Below are 25,570 nucleotides of genomic sequence, written 5' to 3'. Positions count from 1 at the left end.
ATAACGTGTCAGGTTGTATTCAAACATCTTCCAGAAAAAGGACAACATCAAATAGAGCTAAATTTCCAATAGGTTATATAGAAAAATACTATTTCAAAGAAAATTGATCAAGACTAATTAACTGTTTTTTTTTATTTAAATTGTATAAAAACTATCAGTCTTTCTGTAACATAAACTAAAAAGCATTTGTTTTAAAAAAAATTGCCATTGTGTAGCCCATACTTATTTTATTTCAATATAACCCCAATACGACCATAGTCATTAGCCCATCGTGCAAATCTGCTTACGTGTACGGTTTCAATTTGAAATTAAAATGCTAATTATACGACTCCCACAATGTTCGTACGTTCAAGTGCGGGTTCAACATGAAACAAACGCCATTAGCGACAAGACATCTAGGGCATTGCTGACGGCAGTCCAGTCATCTTCAAGAAAAAATGTACTTAAAGCGCTGTTTAAGATGCAATTCTAGGAAAAGTTAGTCATGCTTAGTAATCATATAACTAAAATTCATTGTAAATCAAGGCTGTGTGTCATGTGTTGCTAACAGAATAATGGTCGAAATTAAACGTATAATTCTATATTTCTAAAAACAAAAGTCTACGGTTCTATTACACAAATAAAATATGCCACGGCGTAAGCATAACAGGCTGGTGTTGGATAATTCTGTTATTTTTAGTACCATTAATCATCCTATCGAGCCTACCCTTTCTAGTCTGCTGCCAGCGAGGATCATGGCACATCTAGGTTTGCAAATCCTTTTCTTGGAACGATAAAAGCTAAATGGGCCCTTTTTCAGCCTCGCAGTACGGTGGCCATTTCAGCCGCTGTCAACCCGCTGGTACGAAACGAGCAGTAAGCCAACATATGCCTTGCACATACGCGCCGACCTCCACTGGCGGGCCGGGCGGGGTACGACGTTATCTGATGAAATATGGGATCAAGGCTGTAAATTAATTGTAAACAATCTCGTCAGCAGATGTTGCTACCAGTCGGACCTCCAAACCGGAGCCAGCCCAGGGACCGATCCGAGTACCGAGTCCAGGGAAACAATGGTGCCTGCTCAGCACTGACAACAGACAACAGACACTTGCTGAAAGACGGAACACACGACAGCTTGCGTCAACACGATAGAACTTTGTCACGCCTCGTTGAGTGGCGAAAAGGATAATTGCATCGTCTGGTACTGTGCAGGCAGACATCAGCCCTCATCAGCAGGGCCCCGAGACTGCTCGAGGAGATACAAACCCACAAAAAAACAACTGTGTACATATCGGCTACAGTTGAATGATGTTAATTTCCGACCTATTATGTCCGGTATGTGTTATCACAGGTCCTGTAACTGGTGTGGCGATGGTGTGGGAAAACATTCACTGTTTAGAGTGTGGCACATGTTCTGAGCTTTCAAGCAAAGGAAAAAGCACAATATTCGCCGGCACGGATCAACAAACTTTTTTATTATTTTTTATATTATTATTATTTGACACTACAACCGTAATCGGTCTTGGCGGCCTACCTAAAGTCACCAAAAGTGTATGCTGGGCTATCTGTCGAGGACAGAAACAGGGCTTGAAAAATTGACGGCTGTACGACTTAGCAGGGGGTACAGAGAGAATTTTTAACTCCATATGTATGAAACCTTTGTTCGAGATACTAAGCCAAGGGGATTGTGTTACGAGCAGACATTATTTAAAACATTTTATAAATATTTAACCTTTAATCCGTTAACGTGTAGTGGAAGAAAGCACATACGAAAATAATTTCAACTTTGGTTTGTATAACCGAACAATGAAAACCTTATCACAGAAGGTAAACTGAAACGTGGCACCACTTACCTCGGATATCATGACCTCCTCGAACCACACCACTTCCTTGGCTGCCTCCTCTTCCAGCGGCGGTGGCGTAAAGCATCGCTGCAAAACGACAATGTTCTCTTCGTCCACCGTGCTATAATGGCCATGCTGCGTTTGTGCATGCCTTAAACGAGCGTCGACACCAGCCGGCTGCTTAACCACACCACCACCTTCCATTCTGGCTTGAGCTTGAAACACCGGTACACACAATGCCACACAGTTTATATGTTTTCACAGTTGATTTTCACTTTTACTCTCACTTTTCGTATTGAACTACACTTGTATTCGCTGCAAAACTGTAGAATGTACTCGATACGAGTGAAAAATCACTACAATTTTGATAATAAACTTGGTAAAATCGAAATTGAACACGCCGCTTGCAAAACCGCACCGCAATGTTTGTAAACAAAACGCCATTGAAGAACCGCGTGAGTTTGACAGCTCGCTCTCGCTCTCCGCATGTTGCTTTGTGCGAGAGAAGTCGACTGCGATTGACATTAGCGTTGGCATATTGCGGCATTCTGTCGAAAACATCTCGATCGATACTTAACGTAGCGTACAATTTCTCTCAGGCGTTCGTGTTTTCGACAGAAAATATAAATACAGGCGGTCTCCGAGATACACGGTACCTCTTATACGAGGATTCGAAGATACGCGGTTTTCTAAATTTGACAGTTCTTTGAGCAAATGGTACTGATTTGACACATCAATTCTAAAACCGCTCCCTACTTGCAACATTACACGAAGATTAGTGATATTTTCGCGAGTTTCGACTTACGCGGAATTACGAGATACGCAGTATTTTGCGGCCGTTTTCGGTCCCCATTAACCGTGTATCTCCGTGACCACCTGTACAACAGATGTCTGGTACTCTTGATTTCTATAAATGCGCTGTTTACTTATTTTATCAATATGATTGGGGTATAATAAAAAAATAATAAAATAAATGTTTAAAAGTTATGCTTAAATGACAATTCTACATACATTATCGATCAGACAAACGCCTGGAGGTACGCAATACGATGTTAAATTGTTAAAATGTTCACGCTCGGTAATCCGCACTTTACAAAGTTATGCTTCTTATTTTTGTCTCGTTCCGTGAGTTATTTATTATATATCATAAATTATCGTGTTTTACAAAGAAAACATATACAGGCGGTCCCCGAGATACACGGTACCTCTTATACGCGGATTCGGAGATACGCGGTTTTCTAAATTTGACAATTCTTTGAGCAAATTGTACTGATTTGACACATCAATTTCAAATTGCCAAATAATTTCCGTTTTGATCGAATGTTAAAAACTATTTCAAAAGGTTTAAAACAGTTATTTTCAGTCAGAATCATATCAAATAATTCATAAAGTGACTAAAACCGCCCCCTACTTGCAAAATTACACGAAAATTTGTGATATTTTAGCAGGAAATCACGAGATTCGACTTACGCGGAAATTCGAGATACGCGGTATTTTGCGGCCGTTTTCGGTCCCCATTAACCGTGTATCTCGGGGACCGCCTGTACTTAAAATATAGTAAAGTTTTTATGTTATTACAGTGGAGCGCCGTTTATCCGGGTACCTTTTATCCGGCTTTCTGTTTATCCCTGCTGTTGAGAAATGACAGTTTAATACAAAGGTGACATTTCGTGCGCAGGAGGATATTTGAAAAAGCGGTTATAAGAGCACATTGTCATAACAAAAAACACTATAAATCGTGCCAAATTTTAAATATTCTCATTGGAAAAATAGGAACTAAATAAAAACTGGGTTATTTTTATCAAAAAATAAGAAAATTTTCCAAAACCTAATCTGGAATTAGTGATAAAATATATCATTTGACTCATTATCCGTGTTATTCGCTTAACCGGGCGAGATCAAGTCCCGAGAAGCCCGGATATACGGCGCTCCACTGTATTCAAATATCACTACGATTGATCAAACACTGTTTCTTTGCATGGATTTGGTTGTCAAAAGTGAGTAGAAAAACGATTTGTACTTTACGTTCTTGTGTTAGTTGCACAATCATTCGTGTTAAGAAGCTAATGTTTTGCTATTAGACCCAGTTTTTTTTTTATTTTACTCATTCTGGAGACCTTTGTGATACGACCATCTTGAGTTATCGCAGATATGACGATTTTGGTTTTGACAGTTAAAATTCGTTTTAAAATACATTTTTTAGTATTTTTTAAATTTCTTATTTCTAAATGTTACATACACATTTATAAATAATACCCGACAACTTTAACTTGAATATTTATATCGTGTAAACGATTTCTCGAATAAAATTAATACATTTTCGATACATGTTAAAATATGCTACAGAAAGTGTTTGCAAACTGGATGTTTTTTAACTGAAATATTTTTTAACTGGATGTTCGCTAACTGGGATGCATCGCAGTTAAAAATCACTTAAACGTCAAACGTACAACATCCAGCATCCTACGCAAAGTGAGTGTATACAGTGAACCCTCTCTTATTTGACACCTCTCCAATTTGAAAACCCTCTCTTATTTGAACATTTTGCACAGTCCCTTGATTTCCAGTACATTTTTGTTCCTCTAATTTGGAAAACCTCTGAAATCTGTGTCCCTCTTATTTGTGTATGGTGTTGCCATGGTTATTGAATGATGTATGCTCAAATTGGCAATCGTATGCACAGTTTCCTATAGCAACAGTTAAGGCTGCATACTAAATGTTCTGTCTCTTTCTTGTTTGTTTGGACCTTTCATTCACTTTCACCCTCTGTAATTTGAAAACCCCTCTTATTCGACAGTCCCATCGCCTCTCAAATAAGAGAGGGTTCACTGTATATCAGGTGGGCTTATGGTGTTCTTCCTCACCAATACATCGACACACAATTTGACGGTTTGTTCCATAACAAAATCTAGTATGCCTTGAAGTTTTAACAGTATCTCGCAGAAATGGTATGTGGTTTTACTCAGGCGTAGCACGAAGAAAGAAGCCAAAAAAACTTACGTGACGGTCAGTTCTTGGTTTAAAATGATGATCTGAAGGTTACTGGATTACAACAACACATTTCCCTAGCAAAATCTGATACATAGGAAACAATTATTTAATCCGTCCAGTCAGCAAGCAAGCAGCAGTGTATCAATCGAACCAAATACGGTATCATACTTAAAGTAAGGAACTTATCACAGTGCCCCTCAATACATCATTTTGTTTCATTCAACAGACCTCTGATTGTTCTCAAATATCGTGTAAAATTGTGAATCCTTGGGATAGACTTAGAAAAAAGTGTATGGAACAATTATCAAAGCACCCAGTTTATTATGGATCGAACTGTCAAACCAGGTTTTCTTCCTATTTTCGTTTTTAGACGTCAAATTGCACTGGATAAGCCCACCTGATAAATCAACTCACTTTGATCCTACGCATGCGAATGGAAAAAGATAACCGTAGCAATAGACGATGCGCAATCTCAGATTGCGCATATATCTATCTGTCAAACGGGTCGGTTTGATATATTTATCTGTCAAAAAATATATATATATCTCGGACATATAATCTTGAAAATTTATGCGCAATCTTGGCGCAATCTGAAAATGTATGGAAATGACGTTTAAAGCTCAGGGTTGGCTACGCGAAATGACTTATGTTTTGATAAAACGAATATATGCGCAATCTGAGATTGCGCATCGTGTATTAATACGGTAAACCATGGAAATGATTTTTTATGGTTGCTTTGATGGTTATGATTTTCATTTCAGTTAATGAACATCGTCTCCTAACAGAAAAGTAAAAATATCCTAGTTAGTGAACACTTACTTTCGACTCTTCAACTTAGGTTATAAATTATGTATAGCCAGTTAATCAACATATGATTATTCAGACTTACACCTTGCTGTGGAACATTTTTTCGGTCCCAAATATAGTTGTATCTCGGGTATCACCTGTATTCCATTGTCTGTTACGAAAACTCAGGATGTTATGCGTTGTTGGCAGCCAATCGTGGTTCAACTAGTGAGCAAAGTTAATTTTATGTTTAACTACAACAACATTTTATTTTTTCTACTTCTTTAAGCAATACCTCCCTTATTACAATAAGTATGAGATTATCTCCGGTCCGGTTATTACCGGTATCGTGGCACAGTCGTCAACTCATACGACTTAATAACATGCCCGTCATGGGTTCAAACCCCAAATGGACCACTGTGCCACCATTCGTAGGACATGACTATCCCTCTATGGGGGGGCGGGGGGAGGAAACCATAAGTCACTGAAAGCCAATCCCACAATTTCAATTCCAATCTAATCCAATCAATCCTATTTCCAATCACTTAAGGTTTTTGTACCAAACAAATTGTCTTCTCACCTCATCGTTTAGATCAGGGGCCTACAAACTTTTCAGCTCGCGAGCCGCATTGCTTCAAAAATAACAATGTTGAGGGTCATTTGACGCTACCTTTAGCTGATGAGTGAACGTTGAAATCTCGTTTTTATAACAAAATACTAACGATACTTGCACACTGATACTTGTTCGTGTTACTAAAGCTGGATTTTTGTCTGAGACAAATAAAAAATACAATTTTACTTAAAAAAACTCAAAATAACGTAATATTTAATTAACGTTAACTCTGGCAAAGTCATCGTGGGCCACATTATAAGCTCTTGAGGGCGGCATGTGGCCCGCGGGCCGTAGTTTGGAGACCCCTGGTTTAGATAAAGGATATACACATTGATCATAGAACAACTAAAAAACTGGTATTAGACCACTTATAATACGGCTAGCCGTCCCTTCTGCGGAATAAAATAAATGTGCAATCAACACTTTTTTTAACTAAAATAGTACCGCAAGATCAGGTGATCGATAATTTTTAAATATTGTACAGTAAAGTTTAAATAAAATTCTCGTAAGGTTCTTCAGCAAGGTGAATAGTTAGCAAGTCATCTTAAAATATAAAATGCAATAAAACCTCATTACTAGGTGCTGGTATTTCTGAGTATGTTATACGAAAATTAAGTAAAACATCGATGACATATTCTTACACAATTATCTATTATTCTTATTTTGATATATTTATTTCCATTGATTTATATTTTATATTTATCCATTTTTTACCTTCATCATTCTTCGTCTTCTTCTTTGGCTCAACAACCGATGTCGATCAAGGCCTGCCTGTACCACAATGGGCTTGGCTTTCAGTGATTTATTATTTATCATAACCGGATAGTCAGTCCTACGTATGGGGGCACGGTCCATTCGGAGCTTGAACCCATGACAGACATGTTGTTAAGTCGTACCAGATTACGACTATACCACGAGATCAGATCATCATCATTACAATCAAATATTCATAATAATCATATCGAATGTTTAGTATAAAAAATTGATTGTAGTCTCTTTTTCTCTTCTTCTTGGGCGCAACAACAATCGCCGTCGATGAAGGCTTAGTGGCACAGATGAACCGGGCTATCAGTGACATATTAATTAGCCATAGCTGGATAGCCAGTCCTATGTGCGGGAAGCACGATCCATACCGGGGATTGAACCCATGATCGTTATTTTGTTAAGTCATATGAGTTGACGATTGTTCCACGGGATCTACCGGGATGTGTAGGGAGGGAGTCTGTACAATATTGTAAATAACACTTGTGTAAGGTATTTGTAATTATTTAGCATCTAGCCTAGCAAACGACTTTGATTTTTGGATCATTAGTAGAATAATAAAATATTCTTTAACAAAACACGAACTTCCTGATACTTCATTACATTTCATAGCATCAAACAGCATTAGGATGGCAAAAAAACCGTTATGCAATCATTACAAGAAACAGTAAGTGTTGCTGTAATCTATTGAGATGGATTATATAGAGAACAAAAAAACACGCTCAATCAACCAACCAGAAACTCATCCGAAAAGCGCCTCTCATTTGGAACAAGAATCTGCATCCACCGTGCACGGGTTAGTACGTATACGGTTTGTGCTGGTGCGCTAAAACACTGCCCTTACATTTCGCGTCCAAATTCGAACGCTGCATGTAAATAAAGTTTCCCAAAGTTATATTGTACAGCCCGTCCGATTTATCGCACCGTACACCGCAATAAATACTTGGGCTAAAACCGCCAAAACTCCATCAAGCAGCCGTAGTTTCGTTGTGTAAGCCACAGCTGGAATTTCGTTTACCGACATCATGAGGAAATGTGCATCAGCTTCGCTGCTGGCTTTCCGTTTGGCATTTTATATGTACCACTTTTATGGGAAATTTACGATACAGAGAGAAAAAAAGTAAAACAACATTCCTTCGGAAAATGAGTATGCGGCAGCGAGAGCTACCATGGACAAAAAAATCCCGACAAAAACATACCTATGGCAACCAACCATACGGGGAGAGAGTTATGGAGCTCATGTTTTGGGTGAATAATTAGTTTCAAGAAAAAGGTGGAGAACTTCTATCGAGGTACGGTGGAAATCGAAACTGAGTTGCTCTATAACATACGCAAACAAAATACCAGTTGTACTTAAGCAAACGACAAATTTAGGGAACGACAGTATGAGACTTTTTTGTAATTTAAAATGATTGTTATTGTATCCAAAATGCAAAATCCCTTCGATAAACTTATGACATGGCATACTTTCCAATGACAGTCCCATGTAATGAAATAAAGTACTGATGGGTCCTGTACTAACACTGCCAACGAGCAACATTTCAGCCACAATTATCACAAAATATTGAAACAAGCTTGTGGACACAAATCGGACACTTTAGACATCATTAATTCAGTGCAAGCGAAAACGAGCAGCTCCTTTTCTCATTTCTCGTTTCTAACGATACGTCCCAACAGTAACCTTGCCTTACAGCGTCCACTTTCCTGCCTTTTCCCTAAGGCAACCGCCGGTTGCGAATTTCATGTAACCGCACTCGCAAGCAGTTTGCTTTCACAATAATGGCACATCCGCTAGGTCAGCGGAGTGTCTTCGATGATGCCACCGGTCAACAACAATACGGCTAGTGTGTTATCACACGCCCACCACACGCCGGACACTCAGTGCTCGGCCAGAAAACAGCTCATCCTTTGTTTGCTGTCGTCTCGTGGGCATCCCAAAATCGGATGCATCCATTGCGAATGGAAACCATCGCCATCAGCAATTCAAGAGCCATCCTCCCCGAAGCTAAAACCCCGATCCAATGCAGCACAACCAAGCTGCCCGTTTACTACTTTATGCAGATTAAGACGATACATGGCACCGCCGACGGGAAGCGCAACTCGTTACTAAGATGCTGCTGTTTTGTCCGGAACCGGTGGTCCAAAATGAACAACCGAAACCTATGTCCCACCAGCAACTTGGTATGCATTGGATGGACCCTTTGCAAGTCGCCAGTAACTGCACCATCGAGACGTCTTCCTGTAACTGTACTAGCCTAGATGGTGGATGGGCTGTTCTGCTGCTGCTGCTTAATGAATATGTGAATACTGTTGACAATATGTGCGGGCTGTGCGTTGGAGTAGATAACATTAATTGATATGTGATTCAAATTAAATTATTTGTACAACCAATATCGCTGTCAGAAGTGGTTTTGCAGCAATTGATGGCACACCCGTGCTAATTCATTTCATTTTCTTGTAATTACTGTAGTCCCTTTGTTTTAATGTGTAGTCGTTGTTTATTGTTTTTGCAGAACTTTGTTGTTTTACAGCATTGCCTACGTCACAATTTGTTTTATCCTTATTGATTGATTTTTTCAATACATTTTTACGTATTTTTTAAGTCTTTTGGATTTATTTTGGGAAAACTTGTTAAGGTGCTTGATGTTACTTTAAATTGTTTTCATTAATTATTATATTTTTCTATTTTTCCAGACCTTCTGTAACTATTTTTATATTTGTTACTTGTTTGTTTGTTTGTTTTGGTTTGATTAGTTCCGATATACTACGATATATTAGTTCCGACTATTCGACTTCATTAACAAGAACTGTAATCTATTTCGGTTTGATAGTTTGTATTTTTAGATGTAAAAATCAACTAATTTAGTTTTTTTCATCATTTACTTAAATCCGACGTACTTTTTATTGTTAAAAATCTTTTTTTAACAGAAAAAAAACTATTAATATTTATGCTGTGTTCAGACCATATCGAGCCTGAATGTCATTACCTAATTTGTATTTGTATAACAGTATAATCAGCCTTAGGATAAACGATGACGGGAATTGAACCACGCCCGGCTTTTATATGAGCTCGCGTGTTTATTCCTTAGCACAATCGGAACGCCCCATACAATTAATTGTGTGTAAAACCATGCAGAAGATAAAAAACACGCTTCATACCACGCGCTATAAAGCCTGCGAAATAACAACAAAGTTAGCACACGGCCCTACGCACGGGGACTTCAAAGGGACTCTGTTTTTGCCAATGGCCTTTGCCGACTATCGGGTCTCGCACGTGCTTCCATAAATCACGTAATACGCAATCCTAACTGGCCACCGTCTTCTGATAATCACTACGAAATCAGTTTCTTCAGCAATTTCACCCCGCGCATGCATTGGCGGCCATACTTCCCGACCAGTACGCTAAAGGCACACATGTGTGCTGGTAGTACGTCGGAAGCTACAGGAGACTTCACTCCACAGAGAGTAGGCAGAGGACAAAGAACCTACGCAACCCTGCGAGTGGAATTTAGAGCTGACCCACATGAGCGTTTGTGTGTGTGTGTGTGTGTGTGTGTGTGTGTGTGTGTGTGTGTGTGTGTGTGTGTGTGTGTGTGTGTAGTGTGCTGCAACCGAGGGCATCGGAAAGATTCGTCCGACCGGCAATGTTCACCAGGTGCATAACTCCCTTTAGCAGATGGTTACGGCTATTCGGTATGCGCTTAACGCGTTTTCCTGCTGGCACGAAGGAGCCATCCCTTCGTACCGGAAGGTACATTTTATTGGATGTCATTGTTACTAATTTTCAAGAAGCTATCACACACCCGGCGGAAACAAGACACGCCGTAGCTGCACGGTTGGCCCTCGGTGAACTGCGGCGGTTCGTATTATTCTCGGCCCGGTTCGGACCCGTCTTCTGGGGCTAGTTTGCCAATGCCACTATGGATCGGCTTTCCCTTCCTTCCCTGCCCCCTTTCACCGTCCGGAGGCAGTTCCGGGTAGTTCTGCACTCTGGCAAAGAAGCGAACCGTTTGCGAATGGACCGTGCTAGAATTCTGATTTATTGCACCGGGTGAGATAAATTAGCTTCGAGCAGATTAATGCACTGACTTGTTTGCAGATTTTCGCACGCATAAGCGCCATAAGTGGTAGCGAACGGTAGCGAACACGTACACACACACACATGGCTTAGAGTGTTCGCAGCACAAATCCGGAATGCAAAGAAAAACGCCTGGAGCGGCTCGGGTCTATCCCGGCACTGCACCACTGACGCATCCGGAGGTTCCACTGCACACAACGAAAACGGGGGAAAAAAACGAAACCGCAACCACGAAGAATGCACACTGCAAAAAGGATGTGATTCACTGCCAGTTCCCCTATTGTTTCGTGTTTCTAATTATTCCGTTTCTTGGTGCAGCCAGATTTTATCAGCACTTGTCAGTGCGCTTATCCTAACGAATCCTCACCTTCGTTCCTACGGTATCGATCCAGGTGCTGAGTACGGCTTCCGGGTGACGACGTGTAACTTACGCCCTTTCAAAATATTCTTAAGCGTTGCTCGCTTCCCGCACACTTCGTGCCCACTTTTCCAAGCCAAAGCACAGCCCTGCGAAGGATCGATTCGTCTCCACCTTTCACTCAAGCCTCTAGCCAGCCAAATACCCGAAATTCCCTTTGTCCGCAGTCGAGTCTGAAATTTTGCTATTCTGTGCACGCACCTGTACGACGGTAAGGAATTTTGCGTTCACGCTTACATAGGTCGCCCACTCATCTCATCCATGCCACAATCTCCGTCGCTCGTAAGCGGATGAATTTTCACAGTGTAAGCTTTAGCTCGGCAAAAGTGCTCGCACCTTCGCACGGTCAGCAAGATTCGGGCAAGCTCTCCGGCAAGAATGGATAAAAGGATAGGAACTGCAAGTGCGAGTTGGGTGTTCTGCCCAAGCGCAGAGTTGTATAATATTTGGGTTAATGTTGCTTCATCAGAATAAATTTAAGCTCCGTGCAGTAGATTTTCATACAAAACGCTCCTTCTCGCCGGCACTGCTATCTAGTTAGCGCTTTTCTCCTTCACCTTATGCAACGCAAAAATCATTTCTGCAGACGCTCTAATGACGGAGAGCTTTTATTCGGAGGCTTTCCAAATCCAGCCACTCACTTCACCGTAAGAACAACACAAAACAGAGCCATACCACAGTGCCGTACCGCAGTTGACTGGTACTGATTTTTGCGGGGAACGCATTCCGAATGCAAAACTCACACGCACACCCGCTTTATCTTGCCACACAATGGTAGGTACCCGCGATTTTCACGCGTAAAGCTAGCGCTGTACATGCTCAAAAACCCATTACGTTTCTCTTTAAACGTTTACCACGGCAACCACGGCTTGGTACACCGTGGTACCAATAAAGTGTAACACTTTCTAACGCGTGCCAGCAGCGTGAAATGGAGATTTAAAATTCGCATGAGTTATGGGCTGTTGGGTGTGGCGCGCAGTGCCGCGTAGGATTTGTTTCGCTGGAGAGCATTTCATTTTAATGGCACAATAAAAGTTGTTCTGCTGAGCAAATTAATTCATTTAAATAATTACGTCGCTCGCATGTACGTGTGTTTTTTCGCCTGTCGCTTTGTGAAGTGTTCACAATGATGCGCTGCTTGCAGTAGTATTAGAAGCATTTAGTTGCTGTTTAATACAGGAATACTATTGTATCACAATTTTGGTTCAGTTTGATTTACAGTGTTTAGAACAATCGATTTTGAACTCCTTTTTTTGTTTATTAATTGGTGGGAAAAATCATTTGAAATATGATGTTACATTTTGGTAATAATCACTACTCATTTCATAACCTCGTTAACAATATTTGATGTGATAAACACAAAAAAAATCCGAAAAAAAACATATTTTTGTTACTGCTTCGTTGTACCTATAATAGTGGTATGGTTCCTATAGTGGTAGTAATATAGTGGTAGTAAACAAAGATACCCCAAAAACAGTGTATAATATAAATGGAACTTAGTTTTGCAACTGTTTTCAATGAATAGCTAAGATAATTGATCGTAAAAAATGTATATATTTGATTGATGAAAATAGTGACTAAAGTACTGTATAACACCTGTGGGCAACTTACACCCGAAAGAGCGGGCTTGATTCGAAATCGATTTTTATCTAGTCAGAAATGCGAATTTTGGCCTTTTGTTTGGTAAATTACTTTCAGAAAACTCATTTCTGTTGCTTATTTTAGAGAAAACAGTACAACATTTCAAAAATGTAATAGAAAAACAATCTAAAATGTGTCCTGTCTTACGGATTTTATAACTAAAACCACTATAGGACCACATGCCTGTTTTGTGTGCCTATAATGGCACTATGCTAAAACAAAACACTTAAAAATGCGAAAATTTGGTCAAAAGGCAATACAACTTAATAAATCAATAACATTCATAGCAGTTTTGTTAAAAAACTAATTATTAGCGTTGCTATGAGCTCATTTAGTGCGTTTACAAACATATGGGTTTCGTTATGAAATCCTAAGGATTTTGGAAAAATGTTGACACATCTCACAAAATAATGGAATTTTTGGTTTCTAAGAAACGGAATGGCACCATTAAATTTTTAAACCCTTTGTAAACGACCAGAGAACATTTTACATGAACATAACTAACTTAATTACATTTAAATTTTTGTATGGAACGCATTTTAGTGCAATGCCGCCACTATTAGTACTACCACCACTACAGGTACGTTAACCCTATAACTTGTATTTGTATTCCTTTAATATCTTCAAAACATGTTACTCTTTTATAGGGTTTTCAGGGGTTCTCATTATGGAATACTCTCTTGACTCTTTCTTTTGCTGTTAAAGAACTTCAAGAACAAACTTGATGTAATGGGACTTGTTGTCTATAACATCCTTCCTCCTTCCTTCCTTCTGAAAATCCCTTCAGCGTATCGAAGTGTCCACTTCCCGTGATAAAAAGTTCATTTTCCATAAGAAGTGTTCAAGAAAGTGTGCCAAAATTATGAGAACCCATCTTGTGCGGGTCCTAGCCCAAAAAGAGCCAACACACTTCGCTAGCCAACGCGTTAAAATGTTATCAAAATAGGTCTTATGGTTGGAAGTGAACATAAACAACATGTACATGCATTAAAAGTAACAAGCATCAATAAAAATTAAACAAATGAGATGATATTCTAAGCATTGTATAAAATCGATTGCAAGCTTTGAACAATCACAGTTGAAAGAAGATCGAGTACTAGCCAGTAAACCCTTGACTGTAATGAAGTTACAATTGGCACTCAATGCCATGACAGAGCTAGGAATGTTAAACAAAACAAATACACCAACCACCACGAGCTAACGGACACGGGTTATAAGATAACCTTGTCATAAACAAATTTTTAAACTTTGGATCAACACTCTTCATAAAATATGCTTACATTAAATTGTTATCCCTTGTCCAGGAAATTTTCAGTAAATATCCGTATGAAATTTAGCTCAGGAAGAAAAATTTGTTATGAATTTATGCAATCTCGAGTAATTGCAAATTGTTTGAGAACGTTCAATTCTGCATATGAATGTAAAAACACGCTCATTTTCTGTTCCAAACTTTATCAAAAATATATTTACATGTTTACTATCATTTTGAGACACTCCTAAAACACAAGTCCAAAAATACCATAGCTATACAGTTCCCAAAAAGATCAACATCTGGATACTTAAGTAAATAAATACATATATTTGAATTTGATATACAGGACATGTAGCTACAATTTATGTGACCCTGATCTACAGATTAACCAAACATGTTTACGTCAAATCAGTTGACAATGAGGAATGTCTAATAAACGGAGCATTTCAAGACTAAATTAATTCAACTCAACTTCAACTTACAGCCACCTTTAACCAAATGGCAAACGATGTTTCAAAGTTTGCCTCATAACTTCGCACCCCTCGGGACATCGATGTTCAATTAGGTGTCAGTTTTGACACAAGTCAATTCAACCGCCCAAGCTTCCCGAACGGGTAGGGAAAGGAAATTTTTATATCCAAATGAAAATGTTTTTTTTTTTTCAAGTTTCGCTCTTGCTCATAAATTAGCCACCCATCGGCGACAACTGGTTTCCCTGGAAGTCTTTCAGAAACTACGGCAAGAAACGGCACCGTCTCCACCCTGAATGCGAACCTAACCCCGTACCAAAAATGCCTATTGCCGGTTGGACGACATTTTACGACTGGTATAGAAACACGGAGGCAAAAAACCCCTCTGAAAGAAGCTCGATGGACTGATAGATGAGGTGATCGCTATAATATGTTGATTAAAATGACAACGGCCCCCCTTGCTCGCTTATCCTAAGATATGACATTGACTGGCGTAAGGTGACATCGGCAAAAATGACAGGAATATAAAAGATGAAACAAAGGGGCAAGCAAAAGGGCAAACTTTTCCAAGCAGCAATAGCATGGCGGTTAAAGAAAAAAAACCGGACAGTATATATAAAATTGTCCAAATGACCGTTTCTTTGCTCAAGGGATCGGACACGAGCGCACCGGACGCCATTGTTTACTCAGTGTAAAACTTTTCCAAGCATCTTTGACGAATGGTTTGCTGTTAGGGTAAAACGGCATTGGCTGGAGGTGTGATGGACGGACGTTTGGTTGTTATTTTGAGTGCTTTCGCTTTTTGTTTTTTGGCCTGTCGTTTTTTTTTTCACTCCATCTCACTCCATCTGAGCGTGTTTTTTATGTGTTTGGCTTTGAAAATTATCTATCGAAAGGATATTAAATCCAGTGTAATTTACGTCGCCTATCCGGAGCAGTGGAAATGGTTTGACGAAACAATGATCAATTAAATGGAATTAGAAGGATTAAAAGCAATTAATTATTCTTTAAAGCATTTCAACTGTTGGACAACATAAGAAATCATTATTTTTACAAATAATGTTTTAGAAATATTGCAGATATTTTGTAATAAATATCCTCTTGAACTTCAGCAAGATGTGATGTACCACCGAGAAGATATAACCTAAAAATTTCCTAGAAGCTTCTAAGGGAAAATTCCTTTTTTTATTATCACCTCGCAAACTCTCCCATACGCAAACCCCATTCGCACCGCAGGCGTCTGTTTCCCAACTGTCGCATCCTTTTGCAATTTGAAACTTTTACTTGACTGATTCTAATCTCAGAAACGGACGGAAGCCACACGACAGATTAGCAACCAATTTATAACCTTAATGATGATGATGATGATGCCTTTCTAGACATTTGACATTTGAGCACACACCAACCCTCCCAACCAAACACACCAGGCCCGTTTTTAGCGCAGAAAGGGCACACCAGCTTACCGTCTGGCGGATGAGTGTCAGTGTGCCGGAATCATTTCGGTGGCTTTCGGGTCAACCGCTTTGGGGCTTGATAAAAGATTAATAAATACCGTAGAATCGGATGAAGTAGGAAGTTTGTCCAGTCCGGGGGCCTTTCCCAGGCCGGAACAAACTCATTGCCAGCGGAAGTCGAGATCCCGAGACGGCGCGGGCCCGACGTGGAACGATCCGACGGGAAATAGATAAGTATATTGCGGAAGGCGGTGTTTATGGAAGGCGATACAGGAAGCGTGGGGGAGTGGTGGGGGGAGGGGGAAAGCAAAAAAAGTTCCTGCGCAAACAACTCCATGATGAGAAAGGGCCCGTGTTCTTGTGAACCCTGTTTTATTTATTTGCTTGGTTGATTATTTATTTCACTCACTCGCTCATTCTGGCTGAAAGGTTCTAGATGTGTGTGTGCCGATGTGTATGTTTGCGAGTGTGTGCTTGTGTACGTTTTAACACTGCTTTGTTCTCGCTGTTGGTGAGAAGCTAAATTGTTTTTCGGAAATAAATAATGGTAGCGTGCGCCACCAGTACACGCGGGGAAGGACGAAAAAGTTTTGCTACGTCGTATCTGCTACGGTCCGTTAATTGTTGACACCAGGCGTTTCTACGTGGTTTTGAGTTTTGGTTCGTTGGCATGGAGTCCTGAAAAATGAGCAACAATTAAAACTATTCAAGAAAGAGGGAGAAAGATAAAGAGAAACTGAGAAATAGAGAGAAAGGGCAAACAAAAACAACCGGTCTGCGGACTACGGATGATTAAGGGTCCACTTGTGGCTTTTAAGTGTCACCGCAGACAAGCAGATTATGCAAAACCAAGCTAATTAACTGGGATGAAAAATATAGAACAAATAAACCAGTTTGCTACGCAAATCGATTTGCTTGTTGTGTGTTTATTTATCTTTTTTCGCACTATGCCGACCTATCTGTCTGCAGTAAGTTGCTCTTACACGCTCAAATTAGAAGAACTCAAATATTTCTTGAATTCAGAAGTAACATAACAGTTATAAAGCTCTCATAACGTTATCACCGTTTACTTACTAAGACGTATTTTGTCGCACCTACACGCAGCCTTTTGAGTATAAGGGGGAAACGTTGTGACCAAGTTCGTAAAAATTATAATGAGTGACATGTATTATGCCTAGAAAAAACAAAAATAGAAAATAAGCTACTTCTACTCCTGCTCCTACTCCTACTTCTACTCCTACTCCTACTTCTACTGCTAATCCTACTCCTACCTCTACTCCTATTTCTATTACTACTACTACTACTACTACTACTACTACTATTTCTACTACTACTACTACTGCCACAACTAACATTAGTCATGTAAGAAGATCTGGACATCGCGAAATCTCTTGCGATCATGGTTTATGGTTTTCATGGCTCAAGATCCTGTTTCTAAGATCTTGCATACAGTGTAGGCGTTCTATCACGTGTACTAAGGTCCGATAATTGTCCTACGTTCCAACTTGTACACCATACTTACTTACACGGCGCTACAACCGCTTTGCGATCTTGGCCTGTCTTGGGAGTGCCCGAATCCACTCACGGTCTCGCGCCTTCGTCTGCCAGCCTGCCAGCTCGACCTTAATGGCGGACTCCACGCCATCTTGCCACCTCAGTGTGGTCGCCGTATATCTCGTACAGCTCATCGTTACAACGGCTTCTCCGTTGCCCTTCCACACATACAGGGCCAAGTATCCTTCTGAGCATCTTCTTCTCAAATGCGACTAAGAGGGTAAAAGATAACATTCTATAAATTATCATGTAGTAGTTCAATTTTGGGTTGGTCGCCATGAAATAACTTTGAGCTCGCGTTGGTCAGGGTGGCCTTCAAACATCGTTAAGGAAGGTCATTGTTTGCCGAAATAGGCAGAACTGAAGTGGATACGGTTTCGAAGCGGACTTTCGACACTTGATCGTCCAGGGGATCATAGAAACCTTAGGAGGTTTCTCTTACTGGAAACGTTGAAGTTTAGAGGCCTTGGGTAGGGGGACATAACTAAACTCTTTAAATGAGAAGTCGATAGATGTAGGATGGGCATAGTTCTATCCTGACAGTCCGAACGAATCTGACCTGCCCTGATCGGAGTTGATTTTATGTATACTCAAAAGAAGGTAAGGGTTACGCACATTTGGTTCCGGATTGTATGTTGGAAAGTTATTGTTTTCAGTAAGCTACGTTTGCCTTTTGCTGACAAGAACGATGATTTTAGTTACTAAGTTCCTGTTTTGGGTTTTAATGCATACACTGTTCCTTGTGGTGAACAGTTCTTTGGGTTTTAATGCATACACTATTCACTGTGCTTTGGGTTATCAGGCATGTGTGAGTGAGTGAGTGATATTTTCATAGGTACCACCCGAACTTGGTTTACCTGCAGCACAGATTTACAAGGTCACTGAAGCGAATCAGTCCCTGGTTTCTTCAAATAAACAATAAAAAACAACAGCTTCCAAATTAGTGATGGGTAAAGTTGGCAAAAATCCGGAGTCGACTCCGATCCGACTCCGATAAATTCGGAATCGACTCCGGAAGGTAGGTCCGCGCTGCAATATCCGGAGTCGTTCGGAATCGTCCGGAGCCGTACGGAGTCGCCCGGAGTCGCCCGGAGTCGCCCGGAGTCGCCCAGAGTCAGAGTCATCCGGAGTCGTTCGGAGTCGTTCGGAGTCGTTCGGAGTCGTCGGAGTCGTTCGGAGTCGTCCGGAGTCGCCCGGAGTCGGAGTCATCCGGAGTCGCTCAGAGTTGTTCGGAGTCGTTCTGAGTCGGAGTCGTCCGGAGTCGTTCGGAGTCGTTCGGAGTCGTTCGGAGTCGTTCGGAGTCGTTCGGAGTCGTCCGGAGTCATTCTGAGTCGGAATCGTTCGGAGTCGTTCGGAGTCGTTCGGAGTCGTCCGGAGTCATTCGGAGTCGGAGTCGTTCGGAGTCGTTCGGAGTCGTTCGGAGTCGTTCGGAGTCGTCAACTCCGGACGACTCCGGTCGACTACGGACGACTCCGAACGACTCCGACTCCGGGCGGATCTAGTGGTTCCATTTTGCCGGAGTCGGAATCGAACTAACAATAGTCGGAGTCGGATCGGAGTCGTGGGTGCGCTCCATACAGCACATCACTATTCCAAATGATGCAAAAGAGATCAGATTTGTAGGACAAGAAATAGCGGATGAAGTACCAGTAAGGTTTGAGATAATAAATAGTGTTTAAATGTTCATGAGAGATGTGGAATATTTATCTAGATTTTATCCTTCGACATTTCCGTAGTATCAATAATGTTTTCTATAGTTTAAAGAACGTATCTGTAATTCATAAGTAGCTCATTGCAGCCAGATAATTCAATTTAGCTCAATATGCCATCCTACTAGTTTGAAGGAGAAGAGAAGAATGTATTTCATACATAATAAAATTATTTTAAGTCGATCAACACGTCAGTCCATCTCTCTCAAGAATGTGAAACAAATTTTCAAACTCAATTTATTCATTCCCACTATCACAAGATGATCCATTCATCACGCACGACTCACAAAGCTACAATGCACGTCAAGCATTCAAAACAGACGCCCACAAATGCGTCTTACCTACGGACTGACAGTTTTATAGACGCGTTTCCATTTCATTGTAGCGACGAAGGTGTGCTTCGTTTCATTTCTTAGCGTACGCAATAGTGTTGCTGCCACTCAAAAGAAAGCAACATATTTAGGTCAACCCCGACCTTTCCCTAGGGCTTTCACTTCCAGCTCGCTATAGTATTTTTCCTACGGTTAGCTACGCTGCAGTATTTGCCAAAAGACTGATACCACTAGCCACCTCCTCGCAGCCCACTACACCACGTGTCAAAATTGATCCAGAAACCGATCCCTTCAAACAAGAAGTTCAGGGAAAGCAGCCCCATTACGATTGTAATTCAAACATGAAATATCCCCCAAGCGCTACCATAGTATGTAGGTGTTCGACATTACATTGCTTCCACTGCATCAAAACCTCCGTCCCCGGTCTAATGGTCTTTTCATACACCGGTGAAATGGGTAATTCCTTCCCGCCAAGCACAATCCACTAGGCGCCTCCATGGCTCAGCGTCATCAGCGCCTTGTTGTGGAGTTTGAACTATCCAAATGTCAATTCGGCCGTTCCCGGGTGTATTGTCCCGTCCCGTAGAGGGCGCAGACGGTACGCTTTTTACTATTCTTTTTGTTTTGCTACACCCTGCGATATTCATTTCCAACGTGACAGGATGTCTGTTGTTGGCGATCAGTCTTGACTTTATGGAGCCGCTTTTGCTAACGCTTTCAACAAAAAAAAGTGCACGGACGAGCCTCGGACGAAACGAATCGAATTTCACGCTACTCCCTAACTGAACGACTCGCGTATTTATTCTTCCTCACACGTGGCATTTAAGGTACCGAGAAATGACCCAGTTCATAGCACAACTGCTGCCTTTATAGCATGCTACGGGCTTTTGCCACCTGCACGTTGAAGTAAAATTTATTGTGAATTGATAAGTTAAAAAAGGAGATTTTTTATTATAAATTTAACATCTATTTTATACATTTTTTAATCATAAAGAACATAGAATAATCAAAATGGTCTTCAAAATATTTTAATTTTGGAAAACATATCCACTTCCGTTAAGTACATTTCCTGCATCGTAAGGAATCGTCAGTTATGAAGCACAATTTCATCAAAAAATTCCTACCGCTTATCAGTTGGCCCGCTGTTGGCCCAACGGTACAACGTCGGTACCGGATGATGCCGCGGCCACCATATGATTGCGTGCCGAACCATCAGCACGTCAGGACACGATGCGGGCGTTTGCATTTGGGCGCGCATTAGCACATGAGTGTGTGTTTTGTATTTTTGCCTCTAACATGCTTTTGCAATATAAATCAAACATGCTCATAAATGGTGAGCCCGCTGTTTACTACGCCGGATGTCGGCCCAGCCCGGGTGGTACGTGTGAAGAACCACCCCTTGGGCACCCCATGCCGGCTACTGACTGTTCAATTCAATCCAATCTAGATACACCCATCCCTTTAGGTAGGAAGGTTATGCATGGCTGTGAAAAGTTCGATACCCCATACCTGCGGCTAGTTTCTGCAGCACGTACATTCCCTTGCCCGCCCTTACGAGCGAATGGGTGTTGCTGAAGGAGGTGCAAGGGTGATGATTACGTTGATGACATTGAGGCACCCTGCCGGTCGAACGGTGTGGGATGAGGCGAAAATAATGGAAAAATACGTCTAATCCAGTAGCGGGAAAAACCGGTGCTCGTTAGCAGTGCAGGAAAGTGAAAAATCATGAGTTGTGATGTTTATTCGATATTACATTTCATTCCCTGGTGAAACGACGGAAAACGAAATAGCCTTCCATTCGCTGGAAGTGTGCGTTTCCCATTTTTAGCGATATCTTCATAGAAAACAATGTAACATTAGTAATTTCTATTATGATTGTCTTATGAACTCAGTATTAAAACTTCACTAATATTCATTTTATTTCTGCAGAAAGACACCTTTCTCCTACATTTTAAGAAATATGTATACACTATCAATAGCACTTCGTAATCAAATTCCATCGAAACTAGTTCAAGCCAAGTTGCTCCATACACCACGGTAATTAAGTACTCTTAAGCTATCATTGCCCAATTCATTCGAAAACTTCTAAATGAATGCAACGAACCGTGGCACAAGCACGAGCAGTATCTCTTCAAATAGTCCTCGAAAGTGCAACGCTTCCCATTCAAGCCCACTTCCACTAAGCGGCATAATCTTGTCATCCTTGCTTGTGGTGTGATACGCGCTGCCAGCGTTCCCACAGATGCTGCACAGATGTACTTGCTCACACACCCATGTTAGTGCAGCTGCCAATGCTAATGGCTACCGTTGCTCGGTTTGCTGCAGGCATCACTTGTGATCAATTCATTTTCAGGAAATTTGATTTAACTTGTAAGCCAGCGCCCCATCCCAGCCCATCTTTTAGCTGATGTGGGGCCTCCATTGATTCGTCAATCATTGCAGACATTTCACATCAGGACCAGGACCAGTACTCACAGGACAGGAAGAAGGAATGGAGCAACCGGTACGTTTCAATTGGCAGCATGTCCTCGAAGTGTACCGACCGTTTGACAAGTGTTGCGAAATCGTTCATTAATTACAATATGCACGGTACCCGGGGGATTAGGTATGCCTTTAGGGATGGGGCGAGAATTTGTGGATCGAGCTCACATGAGAGTTAAGAGGCTCAATCGAGCAGCGAGTCCTTGAGTATCAATTGCAAATCATGATCGAATAGAGATATTAAAGTAAGCAGAAATCTCTTCAAAAGCATAAAAAAATGTTCAGTGGAGTTATTTTATTTATTTATTAATTCAATTCTTAAATTTATTGCTTCAATTATTTATGTCACCTTCAAGTCTTATTCAGATTTTTAGCTCCTAGATAATCAAACAATAGAAACATAAGCGATACTTCAGATAGTAATTGTAACACAACACGGAAAACACTTCTATTCAACTCTTTCTTAACAGTCCTGGATCAAGATCAAAATATGGTAAAATCATCCTCATACAAGTCCATATTTATGTTTTATTGTTTATGTATTATCATTATTAAATCTTTATTCAATGGACAGTTATAGTCCTGAATAATTTTCTTAGGTGTAAACTGAACTTAGGTTACAAACATAACTCGACTATATCCTGGCGTTTAGCAAATATTTAGTATTTGAAAATCTCAATTACTCACCGTAAAATTACAATCCAATTAAGTCAGGTCCTATCCATTCTTCAGCTCAATCAGATAAAGTATTGTATTAATTCTTCAAATTTCATTCCTTTCCGCTTACCACAATACTCTTACAACGTTAATACGCACTTAAAAGAATGAGGTCAGCTCCCGCTATGGCTTCCCGCTGACCGGCAGGAACTACACTTCCTCCACCCAGCTGTAGCATCAGAGTACATATGGTCAGAAAACAACACAATCCGAAACCCTTTTCCCCCCATCCACGTCTTTGAGGCGCAGCTTCCCCTTTACCGACGATCGGGAAGCGAATGTTACGCCGATCCCGGATCCGGTTGAATTATGACACCCAATAAAGTGCTGTAATCGTAAAAAAATCTCCAACCAGCAAGGAAACGGATAGGGAAAAAACCACACCGCTACACTAAGGCCACACGATAAAACCAAATTATCAGCCTTTTTATCCACTTTTACTCTGATCCCAGGTCGAGGAGTTTTTTTTTTCTTTCTCGAAATGGATAACGTTTACACCACTTTATGGGTGAAGACGGGCGCGGATGGGGTCTGCAACAAAACGTGAGGCACATGGGGAGAGGGGGGAAACGTGCGCAGGGAAAGGGGAAGATGGTGCGTTGGTTTAGTAAAAGCAAAATGGCGTCTTGTTTAAATGTGATGATGCGAAGAAGCATGGGTACGTTGTTACATTGTAAAACAATCTTTCAACCTAGTTGATTGGGGATCATTTTTTATGCTTAACACTCCGCCTTGCGGACTGCGGACACTGGACTAAGGAAATTTGGCTCAGCATACCCTTTTTTGCGGGTAGATGATGGGTCGTACCGTGAAGGACGGGGAAGGGGTTCGGTAACCCTCAAATAAATATGTACCGGAACAACCCATAAAACTCTTTTGCGTCTATTTTTCTTTCGTTACTTTTTTGCTGTTGGTTTGCCTAATCTGCCGGGCAGCCGACACACGTGGACTAATAAATGGTTTGCAATACCCTCATGTCCCGGGTTTGCGGAAAGCTCGTTATTACTGTAAGCATCAAAATCATCGAATCAAATGCTGGAATCAGCAGAATATTGAGTGAAAAGAACGAGCCTATTTATTACTAAATATTTTATTGGGTTGATATAAATCAGATGGAACGTCCCGTGGCGGTGGATCAAATTCATAGCAGGTCAATTAAACGCTCTATCAAGATCAATTGTTGGGCAAAGCATGATAAGGGTTGTTTTTAAATTTATTTGAATTTAAAATGTTTATATTATAGACGATCTTTCGTAGTGCCACCAGTAAAATAAATTTAAAATAAATATTGTATTAACAACAAATGCTAATCATAATCCTAAAACCTATAGCCTTCTACAGGAAGCATCCATAAATTACGTCAACGTCAAAAACATCATGTTCATGAAAAGACACGCCACTCATTTTGTTAAACCATTTTCATCGCACGTAAAAAAAATGTACATCCTAAAAAAATACAAATCATCAAATCCGTGTGATTTGAAATCACTTTCTAACAAGAGCTGATGCATCATAAAATTGTTAACATTTAATTAAATGACATGCTGTAACATATTTTCAATAACATTCAGGAAATTATGTTACACGTAATTCCAATTATTTTCAGCAGCTCAGAGCATGAGAAAGAATTCAATTAACTCCCATACACTAAATACAGCCAACGCAGTTCCAAAACCACAGCTTAGCCCATTTTACATACCTCCCGCAAAGCGGTTATTGTTTTTGATGACGCCCTACATACTATTAACCAGCAATGCTACTGTGTTCTCCGTTCTGTCAGCGAATAAAAAGAAAGGAATTAAAGAATGGTTGTAATTGAATTCAACACCGCTTAGAAAGGATGCGATGGCGGCAAAGCGATTTACCGGCTGCACAAAGTGTCACCTTAATCCTTCAACTAAACGCCATCCTTTCCATAAAGTGTGGAAATAATTAATGAGAGAATATTTGTTTCCTTTGCTGAGTGTCGTTTCAACGACACTCGGGGCAATACAATCCCATGCGCCCCAACGAACAAAACTGAGTGGGGAGGTGTTAGGTAGTTTGCGTACCGTTGAATAGCTCCATTAAATCTCGACAAATGTATATTAACATTGCATTGTAATGGTAGTGAACCCTTTTTTGGAGGACAGCCATTTGCGTTGTCGTTTTAGGATGGTAATGGTAGTTTTGTGGGAATGTTTATTGTTTCCTGTGTCGGAGAAAGTCAGCTTGTAGAATTCTAGCCTTGGGTAAGCGGTTTATTTGGCTACTAAAAGAACGTCAAAATGGATTTTTTACATCTTTTAAACCTAAATTGTAGAATTTAACAAAACTTCAATGCTAGTGCACAAGTGCTTTATCGATTGACTTTAATTGGTTCTTTATTTGAAAGCCAAAGTTTAAAGAAAAATAAGAAGCAAATAACATAAGGCCGAATATATACAAATAAATGATATAAATGATATGAAATAACGAAAGAAAGCCATGCTGATGGAAAATCCTTT

General features: G+C 40.5%; 2 protein-coding genes across 2 annotated transcripts in view; both read right to left on the bottom strand.

Annotated features, from left to right (window-relative positions):
* The window catches only part of LOC120957744 (pseudouridylate synthase RPUSD2-like), a 203,896-nt gene extending 201,626 nt beyond the window's left edge, over window positions 1-2,270 (bottom strand). Inside the window, exon 1 of the mRNA XM_040380097.2 lies at window positions 1,836-2,270. Within this exon, the coding sequence (XP_040236031.2) occupies window positions 1,836-2,030 (195 nt within the window). The 5' untranslated portion in view covers window positions 2,031-2,270. The remainder of the gene's footprint in view (window positions 1-1,835) is intronic.
* Window positions 1-25,570, bottom strand: part of LOC120957747 (uncharacterized) — a 457,854-nt gene that overhangs the window by 142,567 nt on the left and 289,717 nt on the right. The gene's annotated exons all lie outside the window — the stretch shown is intronic.

This window comes from Anopheles coluzzii, chromosome 3 (genome assembly GCF_943734685.1).
Source record: "Anopheles coluzzii chromosome 3, AcolN3, whole genome shotgun sequence".
NCBI classification, from domain to species: Eukaryota; Metazoa; Arthropoda; class Insecta; order Diptera; family Culicidae; genus Anopheles; species Anopheles coluzzii.
Note: the sequence above shows the minus strand (reverse complement) of the source record. Positions and strands in the feature narration are given on the sequence as shown.